The sequence below is a fragment of the Dendrobates tinctorius genome, unplaced genomic scaffold (genome assembly GCF_039654945.1).
Source record: "Dendrobates tinctorius isolate UK_male_01 unplaced genomic scaffold, ASM3965494v1 ptg000084l, whole genome shotgun sequence".
Classification (NCBI taxonomy): Eukaryota; Metazoa; Chordata; class Amphibia; order Anura; family Dendrobatidae; genus Dendrobates; species Dendrobates tinctorius.
The window spans coordinates 32,059,701-32,072,392 of record NW_027361752.1 but is presented as its reverse complement, the minus strand read 5'-3'; the positions used below and the strand labels follow the sequence as shown (position 1 = coordinate 32,072,392).

Genomic DNA, 12,692 nt, shown 5'->3' with positions numbered 1-12,692 from the left:
TAGCCCTTGGGGGTTCAAAGTGCTCAACACACATTTAGATAAGTTCCTTGGGGGGTCTAGTTTCCAAAATGGGGTCACTTATGAGGGGTTTCCACTGTTTAGGTACATCAGGGACTCTCCAAACGCGACATGGCGTCCGCTTTCGATTCCAGCCAATTTGACATTCAAAATTTCAAATGATGCTCCTTCCCTTCTGAACACTGCCGTGCGCCTAAAGAGTGCTCTTCCTCCACACATGGGGTATCGGTTTACTCAGGAGAAATTGCACAACAAATATTGTGGATCATTTTCTCCTGATACCCTTGACAAAATAAAAAAAATTGTGTCCAAATAAAAAATTTTGGGAAAAAAGTTAAATGTTCATTTTTTCCTTCCACATTGCTTCAATTCTCTTGAAGTAACTAAACGGTTAATAAACTTCTTGAATGTGGTTTTGAACACCTTGAGGGGTGCAGTTTTTAGAATGGTGTCACTTTTGGGTATTTTCTGTTATATTGACCCCCCAAACTCACTTCAAATGTGAGGTGGTCCCTAAAAAAAATGGTTTTGTAAATTTTGTTGGAAAAATGAGAAATCGCTGGTCAACTTCTAACCCTTATAACTTCCTAAGAAAAAAAAAATTTGGTTCCAAATTTGTGCTGATGTAAAGTAGACATGAGAGAAATGTTATTTATTAACTATTTTTTGTGACATATGACTCTGATTTAAGGGCATAAAAATTAAAAGTTTGAAAATTGCAAAATTTCCGCCATATTTCCATTTTTTCATAAATAAACGCAAGTCATAGCGAAGAAATTTTACCACTAACATGAAGTGCAATATGTCACGAAAAAACAGTCTCAGATTCAGCAGGATACGTTGAAGCGTTCCAGAGTTATAACCACATAAAGTGACAGTGGTCCGATTTCAAAAATTAAGGCCTGGTCTTTAACCTACAAAATGGCTTGGTCGTTAAGGGGTTAACCCGATCGCTAAATGACGTAGTGAGAAAAAAATTAAAACCGCCAAAATTACGTTTTTTGGTCGCCGCGACATTGCATTAAAATGCAATAACGGGCAATCAAAAGAACTTATTTGCACAAAAGTGGTATCATTAAAAACGTCAGCCCAGCACGCAAAAAATAAGCCCTCACCCGACCCCAGATCACGAAAAATGGAGACGCTACGGGTCTCGGAAAATTGCGCTTTTTTTTTTTTAGCAAACTTTGGAAAAAATTTTTACCACTTAGATAAAAGAGAACCTAGAAATGTTTGATGTCTATGAACTCGTAATGACCTGGAGAATCATAAAGGCAGGACCGTTTCAGCACTTAGTGAACCTAGTAAAAAACAGGTGTGGGATTGCACTTTCTTTGCAATTTCACCGAACTTGGATTTTTTTTCCCGTTTTCGACTACACGACATGGTAAAACCAATGGTGTCGTTCAAAAGTACAACTCGTCCCGCAAAAAATAAACCATCACACTGCCATATTGACAGAAAAATAAAAAAGTTATGGCTCTGGAAAGAAGGAGGGCGAAAAGCGAAAAATCGAAAAAAGCTGCGGGAGTTAAGGGGTTAAAAGAAAAGTCTAAACTATAGTCATATTTCTTAAAAATGATTGAGTCTAATCTGTGACTGATAAATGCAGCCTGTCTGCGGTTATCGCTGTCTGCTGTGACACATCGGTAGCCTAGAGGTGGAACAAAACATTTCTCCAACAATGAGTTCCTGTAGAATGGCAGGCACTGCACTGATAAGGAGGGTGCCTGACTGCGGCGCCCTCCCAACCCCTTCTTTTCCCCTCTCTCCCATGATGCCTGAGGCACGCTTTGGCTGGCCCACCCACCTGGGGGGGATTGGCTAATGATTTGTAGGGCCAATGAAATGTAAAGGGGTCTAGTACAGCCCCTTCCTGGTGCCACATAATGCTGTGTTGTGCCCCCTGACTTCCTCTTTCCCGCGGCTTGACCGGGTCCTGGAGGTGCTTGTCCCACCCTCCCTTCCTTGTTATGATGAGTTTTTAATGTTCAATGTTGTTTTATCTTTCTTAGATTTCAAGTCACAGCTGGTAAAGGAAAGAAAGGACACAAGTTTACGGCTCGTTGGCCGACTTGCCTGTGAATATGCTACAGGGCATTGGGTGATGAGCACGGCTTAATAAAATCGAAGTGCCTTTCTAATGGTTGGATTTAAAGTTTAATAAAGCTGTGACCAACCTTCACCCATCACTTGGTGTTAAGTGTATTAATTTGTTGGGTTTTGGGGGGTTGGGAAGTTTGCCGGGGGAGTGGGTTTGGGGTAGGGTCGCCGCAGGCATGTGGGCGAGTGTACTTATAGATGTCTCGTCAAGAAAAATAAATAGTGTTATTCTTTTTGCCTTTTATACATTTTTTTTTTGAGTCTGGTTTGCCTGAGGCTTCGTGTCTCCCAGCTGGAACATTAACTTTTGTAATGTATTGAGCAGTAATGATTTCAGGCCTTGGAGAGCTCTGAAAAAATGCATCAAACTAGGTGTATATATAGTTAGAGGATGAGATTGCTGAAAAAAGAAATGTGGTTTTTTTTTGTGTTGCAGAAACAAAAAAAAAGTTGAAAAAGTCTATTTCACCATTTTGTGCCTTTTTCTCTTTCATTATAAAACTCCCCATGATGATTTAAAGGGAACCCTATGCTGATACCTGCTGCCCGAAACCCCAAAATTCTACTGCCAAAGCCTACAGTTCGCTCTGTAAAATAACACAAAAAAACACTCGTGCAACTTAATTGATCGAAAAATAAAAAAAATAAGGCTGCCCTAAATGTTTCCATTTTTTTTTTGTTCCAAGTATCTTTTTTTATTTTTTAAAACTAGAACAGCAAAAAAAAGGCTATATAAATTTGGTAACCATAGAACTATAGTGACCTGTCTAATAAAGTGACCAAATATTTTTTTACTGTCTAGTGAACATCGTAAAAACAAAACTCCAAAACCGCAGCAGAATTGCTGTTTTTGTGTTTCTTTTCAATTCCACCCAATTAGTTTTTCAGTAAATTACATGGTAAAATGAATGGTGTCCTTTAAAACTACAAATTGTCCTTCAATAAACCAGCCCTCATACTGCTATATGGACGCAAAAATAAAAAGATATATGGCTCCCGGAAGGCAAGGACGGAACAAAAAAAAGAAAAATGGTCGTCTTCGAGGGGTTAACTCAAAGACTTATCTGTGATGTTCCAGGGTAAAGGGAAATCCACTTTACTCCTGATTTATACAGGGAATTGTATCTCGGAGCCGGCAGCTTACTTTATACATACGGTACCTGGAGCGGATGGAGTGTAGATAATTGTACTTGTGGTTGCGGCTCCGCAGGACATTCATTAGCTGTCAACATCGGATATAGCTGAATGTTTCGACAACAACATAAGCATCAAAAATAAAAAGATTCACAACAGCAGTCAGAAGGAAACGCAAGACATAATCAAAGTATTACATAAGGGATTTGATGTTTTCCTTTCTGTTGACCCGCAGTGTTCCGGAACAAGAACACAACTCCCAGTATTACCAATTATTTCCTCCAGTTGCAATGACTTCACATAATACATAATACATCAATAGACACACAGACCGTATACATCTAATCTGACATAATGCATCCCGTACTGTTCCTTACAAGGTAAACGATAGGATTGTACAAATTTTCTCAATTTCTACCGGGCCAAACCAGGTCATTGTTTGTAGACCAGGGGCTTCCAGACTCCTCCGACGCTGCTGTCCTATGGGACATAATTAAAGGGACATCACAACTTCCAGCGTCTAATCACTGCACATTTTTATCGAATATTTGCCTCCTTAAATGGCTCGTGTTAAGGAGGTTGTGCGATTAGAGGAATAAAAAGAAAAAGGATCTGCCAGCTCCAATTTTGTTTCTGAGTTGTATTACCATACACAACCACTAGTGCTGTTAAAAAAACAAAATGGAAAGGGTGCACTCCTGTATGAGATATTAGCTCAGAATTACCGACATATTTTCCACATCTTAAACAGAACAAAAAAACATATAAATCTCCTAGAAAATACCAGGGGCGATAATATTTATACTGTTGTTTTTATTTATTAATAACAATTCTCATCTATGGCTGGCTTAATAAAGGGGTTATCTATTACTGTGACATAAAAGAATGATCGTTGAGGGGATTTGCCAGGTGCTGGACCCCCATCAATCTAATATTGAATATCTGAAAGGATAGTTTATCAATATCATTGCCGTTTAATTACATCCGGTATATGTATTATGTATATTTTATGTATGTGTATATATATATATATAATATGTAATTTATACTTCAATTTGTAGGTGTGTGTGTGTATATATATATATATATATGTGTGTATGTATATATATATATATATATATATATATACACATATTTATACATATTGCTCAAAGGGTACACTTAAACAACACAATGTAGCTCCAAGTCAATCACACTTCTGTGAAATCAACCTGTCCAGTTATGAAACAACACCATTTCTCCTACTGTCGTGCAAATGTAACAGATAATGGGTATAAATTAGCAAGAGAACCCCTGTTAATCAGTGGTTCTGCAAGGGGTGACCACAAACAATTTCTCTGTTCTCATCCTTTTTTGCTGTTTTGGTCATTTTTTGCATTTTTTCATTGCTCTCACCCCTAGAGGTACTGTACAGTAGCATGAGGCGGTGTCTACATGCCAAACAAGTTGCTCAGGTAGTGCAGCTCATCCAGGATGGCACATCAGTGCGAGCTGTGGCATAGAGGGGGGAGCTGTGTCTGTCAGCACAGTGTCCAGAGTGTGGAGCAGATACTTTGGAAGCACTTACATAAAATTTTGCACCTTTTGGCTTTTACAGTCTTTTTATCTCCCTGCATATTCAACTTTGATGTGTTCTGTGCCCATAAATCACCCGAGAGGAGCTCTAAAAAAAGATTGATAAAAGAGCTGCAAACTCTCTCATGAGCACAATCTCATTGACCGATCCAATTACAAAAATAATTCTTAGCCCCAAACAAATGTATTTAAGAATTGGTTCAATCTCACAAAACAAATCTCAATTTACTTACCCTCGTCTCGTTCAGCGCGGTCTCTGGCAATGCCCTGGCCTCTTTTGCAGTAGCAATGTCCTAACAACAGCGCTGCAACAAATCACCGAGCTCAGTGGATTGTGATTGTACCATCTACAGTTACAGAGCCGCTTAGCTCTGTGATTGGCTGCAGTGCTGTTAACATGACATCACAGGAGCAGCCTCAGTGACATGACGCTGTACCCATGAAGGGAAAGTAATGCCCAGGGTTTTGTTCTTTAACAAAGTGAGCCAGCAGGAAAAAGTTTTCTAAAAGGAGAGAGCCCCTTTAGTTTTTCTGAGCTTTGCTGTTGTGCACATCAGTGATGTCATCCCTGGGGGGAATGATGCCACTTTTTTAAGTAATGGGTCAAAAGTTAAAGAAGAACACAAGGTCCCGAGAGGATGACTCTAGGTCAAGGATATATTTTTATTTTTGGGGTAGTGGGAATGCTTTTTAGTAAATTTGGCTTTATGGTATGTCATGGACCTGTATAACGCGTTTTCCCTTATTTTAAGTGTTCCTGTATTAACCCTCTTCTGATGGAATTTCCATTAGACGCTTCAGCAAACCTTCTAACCCTGTGTGCGAATGCCGAATGTCATCATTCTAAGTAATGTTCTTGCATATTTCTACTGACTTTTTAAACTTTATTTTTTCTTCCTCCCCCCTTTAACAAAATGTCTAGTTCCCACCACTGCCGCCAGCACCCCCGACGCCGTTGACAAATACCTAGAAAATCCTAATGATGAAAATGAGCACGATCGATTCCAGAAAGCCAAAGAGCGTCTTGAAGGCAAACACCGGGAGAGAATGTCTGAGGTAATTCGTTAGGCGGTGCTGCCGTCGTAGACGTCTGCTCACCACTCTGTCGTATTTATATAGGAAGATAAAGTCACAATTAAAATTATGTAATGGGAATCTGTCAGTAGAATAAACCCTCCTAAGCCGTCTATATGGACATACAGGTCATAGGAAGCTGAATACAATGATACCTTGATATCTGGGATCCGATGTCTTATTCCAGAGAAATCCACATTGTTCTTATGTAAAGAAGCTGATAAGATCTATGGGCCGGTCATAGAGCTCCCTGAGAATCTGCCTCCAGAGATTATTCTAAATAAAAGGGGGCATTACCAGTGTGAGACATGTATATCAAGGGCGTAGACTGTCAGTGATTACATGACTCACACCAGTAATGCCCCCTTTCAGTTAAAATAAGCCCTGGAGGCAGATTTTCCGGGAGATTTCTGTCCGGCCCATAAATCTTAACAGATAATTTATACATTGAGAAAAATGTGGATTTCTCTGGAATAAGTTATCATTTTATTCAGCTTCGTATGACTTGCGTGCCCATATAAATGGCTTAGGAAAGAGGATCCTACTGACAGATTCCCTTTAACCCCCCCCCCCCATTGCAAGATAGTTTTATTTGCAAAATGTACAGACTTCCTGCTGATTGCAATAAACTTATCAAACAAGGACAATGGAAATAGTTGAACACAACTAAAATAACAAGTGGTTTCTCCAAAGTAACCAAAAAAAATGTAGCTTTTACTGACTTCTGCAGGTTCAGAGTTATTCCCTCTTCTTTGGTGCATAATAGAGCCATCACTATTGTGACCTGTTGTAAATATGATCCACAGTGAGACACCAGCTCTGGCAGCGATCCTGAGAAATCATAACCCCTTCTTAATGGTTATTCGCCTCCATTTCATTAGTATTCTTTGGTTTTCATATTGCAGCTGCCTTCTTCAAATCCCACTAAAGTTTTCCTATCTGTTTCAAGTCAGGTGACATTGATGACCTCTGCAGAATATAACAGGACATTTTCTGAAACCAAATATTTGTGTACTTCGAGCCACAGCCATGCTAAATAGTAGATAAGTGAGCCAACACCATGCTTCGCTGTAGGCATCACTCATCCACCACCATGCTTCATTGGAGGCATCACTGTGCCACCACCATGCTTCACTGTAAATCTAACACAACTACCACCATGCTTCACTTTAGGCATCACTGAGTCACCGCAATTACTAAGTCACTTCCATGCTTCACTGGTGAAATTACTAAGTCACTGCTATGCTTCACTGTAGAAATTACTAAGCCACTGCCATACTTCACTGTAGACCTCACCGATCCACCACCTTGCGTCATTGTCTACCCTTGCTTCACTGTCTACCCTGCATCACTGTCTACCCTAGCATCACTTATTGTAGGAACACCAAGCCTCCATCATTCTTCACTGTAGGCATTAACGAACCACGATTATACGTCAATGTACGCATCACTGAGCCACCGCCATGCTCACTTTTGGCATAACCAAACCACCTTTATGTTTCACTGTTGGTATCATCGCGTGCCCTTCATGCTTCACTGTAGGTATCACCAAGACACCTCCATACTTGTTCTTTTCAGTGGATGCTTCATTCTTTTAAACAAACGTCTTTCTTTCTTCCAAACATGCCACTGATCTTTAGGCTTAAAAATAGCAGTTTTGTTTAATTTCTCAATAGGTTAGAATCGCAAAACTTCTGTGGCTCATGTGTATGGTTTTGTGCACATTGGAGCCAACTTTTTTTTTTTTTGCTTTTGGGTCAGTGGAGTTGCATGTGTGACAGTTTGGACATAGGAAGACCTTCAGCGCAGAGTATATGACTTGCTATGCAAAATGTAACCTTAGTGCCTGCTGTCATCAAATTTTGTAATGTAACACTGACGACTTTACTGCTTGTACTGGTATAATATGAATTTAAATCTAAAAAGGTTCTTTGAAAAGCGCACCTCCTCTTCCCTTCTCTTTAGGTAGGTGAAGTATCTTTCAGGCGGCAGAATGGATAGTATAGTCCTCACCTCTCCCCTGCTTTGTATTCTTCCCACATATCCACATTATTACAGAATATGGCGGTGGAAACTGCAGATAAATATTTTGACCTATTTATAAATCATTCGCTCTAATAAATAACCACGGGGTAAATAACAGTGTCTCAGGAACACCGCGTCCTACTTCATAAATAACGGAGGCGCAGGGAAAATGAAGCTGTGTAATGTGTAGGATTAGCTTTATGAATCTGCAGTGTATGTTCTTCAGGCCGGGTTTTATGTCATTTACAGATTTTAAAGCTATTGCCTATAATTTAAGGTTGGGAGCGTAGTTTGCTTGTTCTCCATTACAGAAAGATCCGTGGGCAAGGACGTCTTCTGAGTCACCTTCTTCATAAATGTTTCTGTAATATTTCGGTACTGGAAGTGAAGAGCTAGAGGAAAAAAATAGTAGGTAGCACCTTGAAAATGTGTCTGCTGAGCCAATCAGTTTGATCGCCCAAAGCTCCGCTCATGGAACGCATGCCCAGGCTACAGCGGCCACTGCTGGGGAAATATAGTATTGCATGGTTGTCATCATTTAGATAAATGGCAATCCGTGTAATATCAGTGTGCTAGAACAGGAGCCACTAGCATAAAATGGTTCTCTGTTTTGGCAAATATGGATAGGAGGATTCCTGATGTGTAGGAAGCCCCTCTGTGATGTTCAAAAGCCCTCATGTGCCCTTCATGAGACAAACCCCTTTAAAGAGAATTTGTCACCAGGTTTTTGACACCTAATCTGAGAGCAGCACTATATAGAGACAGAAACCCCGATTCCAGTGATGTCACTTACTGGGCTGCTTGCTGTAGTTTAGATAAAATCACTGTTTTGTTCATCAGGAGATTATCACTAGAGGACTAGTAAACCTGCTGCCCAGGTTGTCCTCCATATTCATGAGCTCTGTATTACCACACCCCCATTCCTGATTGGCAGCTTTCTGTGTACATGGGCAGAAAGCTGCCAATCTGTGGTGTGGGCGGGGTTATACAGAGCTCAGCATTCAGAAAACTGGTAGATCTGCAGCAGATAAAACAGTGACTGTATCAAATTGGCAGCAAGTAGCCCAGTAAGTGATACTTCATTGGAATTGGGGTCTCTGCCCCTACATCATACTACTCTCAGACAGTATAGGTAAAACCTGGTGACAGGTTCCCTTTAAGTCTTGATATGCAATGCTGCTGTACTTTAATTGGCATTCCAATGTGGTGTTTAATTCATAGTTGGTTTTCTTTGTGCAGGTCATGAAAGAATGGGAAGAAGCTGAGGGTCAAGCCAAGAATCTTCCAAAAGCAGACAAGAAGGCTGTGATAGAGGTAATAGGGAACTAGGACTTTTGGTTAATAGATTAATAGCCATCTGGTATGAGGACTGATGCCTTTGAATTAGGGCATCTGCAAGATATGTCTAGAGCTGACCTAAAGCATTAGTGTTAGTGTTTATTTATGAGGCTGAAATACAGTGTTCGCTGTGTGAATATGTAGCGTGACCTCAACTGAGCCGTCAGCCATTAGAGCAGTGTTTCTCAACTCCAGTCCTCAAGACCCACCAACAGGTCATGTTTTCAGGATTTCCTTAGTATTGCACAGGTGATGCTGTTAATGCTTGAGCAGGTGATGAAATTATCACCTGTGCAATACTAAGGAAATCCTGAAAACTTGACCTGTTGGTGGGTCTTGAGGACTGGAGTTGAGAAACACTGCATTAGCGAGTCCACACTGGACAAGTCTGCATGGCGTCACTTCAACACTCAAGGGTTTTTTCACTGGGGTGAATTCCTTTCATTCAGTATTGATGAGACCTGACAGGTTTTGTACTATCAAATATTCTGGATTGTTGCTTAGTCATAGGATAGCTATAAATCTTTGGGAAGAGTCACACGGCCGTATAAATCATATATAGATCGGAATGCAAGACTCGGTCTGGCCAGTGGCTCTCCTGACCCGAGTGTGACCGCTGCATAGAAACAGAGGCTCTCATGGTCTGGTCAGGAGAGCCGCCGGCCAGTCCGAGCCTTGCGTTCTGATCTACATCCGATTTATGCGACTGTTTGACTCTTCCCTTATAGGGAAACATATACAAGTGCTTCTCACTAAATTAGAATATCATCAAAAAGTTCATTTTTTCAGCTCTTCAATACAAAAAGTGAAACATATATTATATAGAGTCATTACAGACAGAGTGATCTATTTCACGTGTTTATTTCTGTTATTATTGATGATTATGGCTTACAGGCAATGAAAACCCAAAAGTTATCTCAGTACATTAGAATAATTTACAAAAAAACACCTGCAAAGGCTTCCTAAGTGCTTAAAAAGGTCCCTTAGTCTGTTTCAGTAGCTCCACAATCATGGGGAAGACTGCTGACTTTACAGATATCCAGCAGGCAGTCACTGACACTCCACAAGGAGGGTAAGCCACAAAAGGTCATTGCTAAAGAAGCTGGCTGTTCACAGAGTGCTGGATCCAAGCATATTAATGGAAAGTTAAGTGGAAGGAAAAAGTGTGGTAGAAAGAGGTGCACAAGCAACCGGGATAACCACAGCCTTGAATGGATTGTTAAGAAAAGGTCATTCAAAAATTTGAAGGATATTCACAAGGAGTGGACTGCTGCTGGAGTCATTGCTTCAAGAGCCACCACACACATAAGTATCCAGGACATGGGCTACAAGTGTCGCATTCCTTGTGTCAGCCACTCATGACCAATAGACAATGCCAGAAGCGTCTTACCTGGGCTTCCATAACACCTCAGCAATGCCACAGGCTTTTCGCCTCCATTCCACTCCACATTGATGCCGTAATTTATGCAAAACGAGCCCCGACCAAGTATTGCGTGCATTTACTGATCATTCATTTCAGCAGGCCAACATTTATAAAGTATTCTAATTTACTGAGATAATGACTTTTGGGTTTTCATTGGCTGTAAGCCATAATCATCAACACTAACAGAAATAAACACGTGAAATAGATCACTCTGTAATGACTCTATATAATATGAGGTTTAACTTTTTGTATTTAACAACTGAAATAAATTAACTTTTTGATGTTCTAATTTTGTGAGAAGCACTTGTATGTCTAGCAGAACAATTAGCGCTTTATAGTTTCACCATCCTTTGAGTTGTCTTGGGCTTTGATACTGAATGGATTGTACGTAGTACAGATCATGGATATCAGATGGATGTAGGTCCGACAGTCGGCACCTGCACTGATAATCTGTAAATAGTGTAAGGAGCCGGGCCGCACTGCTCTGTACACTGTGTAGTAGCTGTTCTCAGAGCATCCCATGGATGTGAGTAAGAGCGCTACACAAGGTATCTTAAAAAACTGCAAAAGACTTGAATGCACAATAAGAACATATTCCTGAATTTATCCTGGACCATACCAAAATTCTCAGTCTTCTTAATGGAACATTAAAATATTGATTCTTTGATGTTCCAAATTGCCTTTTTGTCTTCTAAGGCTCTGAGTGGGTGCCTCATTTCATAGTAACCCATTATGACAGGAGGCACTATGGTTCTGACCACTTTTTCTTATATGTTAGTGTCCAGCCACTTGTTGTATGACATCTCTCCATGAGCAGCCCCCCAAGTGAACTTATCGACTAAACTGCTGTTCTAAAATGAGGTGTTAGTGGAAGAAATGCTGGGGCCAGTAATTATCGGGTCATTGTGGCTAATGCTTGTAGGGAACTATGTCTGTGGCTGAAATTTTTAATAGGGGTATTCCTATGTCATACATTTGTGGCGCATAATAAATGTGGATCCCACCAATGGGACTCGCCTCTATATCAAAAATAAATTGAAGAAGTGGTGGGCGTTAGGGCCCTATTTCAAAGATAGATGCATGTCCCATTGGTGGCCCTCGCATTCCCAATATATTTACCCCATATCCTGTGGACATGCCATAACTGTTCAAAACCCCTTTAAGGCTTTAGGAAAGGAACGTTCTTGTGAGTCTTTTTTAATGGGGTTCTGTGACCATCTCCTTTATGTCAGCACTTTGCGGTTTTCTCCCTTAAGGGTCATCTTTGTTTTCCTTTTTTCTTTTTAAAATTAATTGCCCCCATAAACATTTACATATATTATCCTTGTTTGGCCACCAGGTATTCCTGCCAAATCCCGCACACACGTATGTTTGGTTCAGCTGAGCATGCCTATGTTCACAGTTGGTTGGGAAGGGAATAAGCATCGTTCAATGTCCCTGACACTAGCTTATGTCCTCTAAGAACCAAGGATAGGACATGTTGAGTTTGATCATGCGTAATCCTTCTCCCACCCCTCCCCCAACATTTGCTTTGGAGGCGAATCATTAGATGGTTGACCTATCCCATCAAATTCGTCGGTTGCGTTTTGGCCACCTTGAGTACAGATTTCTGTATTTATGACCAAAAAAAAATGGCTTTATGCCCCTAAGAACTTTTATTTTACTATCAATGTATGGAATGGTAGCATTAATCTGAGTGGTTGCCATTGTACTAACATTGTTAATTAAGGAAGCATCTTCACAGATGGTTAACCATCTACAGATCTGACATATAGTCCATATGGACTACTAACAAACCTTGTCCTACAATAGGCCTGCTGGCCACTTGTACTCTTCTGCATTGCCTCATCTGTCATAGCAATGGACAGGAGTCATTAGCTGGAAACACTTGAGATGAATGCCACACACACTGATGGACCTCTTGGGACTGACCTCATTTATTTCTGCATTTACGTAATTGCAGCAAACTCCTATCAAGATTACAAATATGCTGAAATAAGCA

General features: G+C 40.5%; 1 protein-coding gene across 4 annotated transcripts in view; it reads left to right on the top strand.

Moving 5' to 3' along the window:
* Nucleotides 1-12,692, top strand: part of APP (amyloid beta precursor protein) — a 321,957-nt gene that overhangs the window by 253,972 nt on the left and 55,293 nt on the right. For 3 of the 4 annotated variants that reach the window (XM_073584514.1, XM_073584513.1, XM_073584515.1), the window contains 2 exons: nt 5,753-5,886; nt 9,169-9,243. In XM_073584514.1, coding sequence (XP_073440615.1) covers nt 5,753-5,886; nt 9,169-9,243 — 209 coding nt within the window. Of the gene's footprint in view, nt 1-849; nt 866-5,752; nt 5,887-9,168; nt 9,244-12,692 lie in introns of all 4 variants that reach the window. The other variant, XM_073584516.1, reaches the window with a different exon arrangement.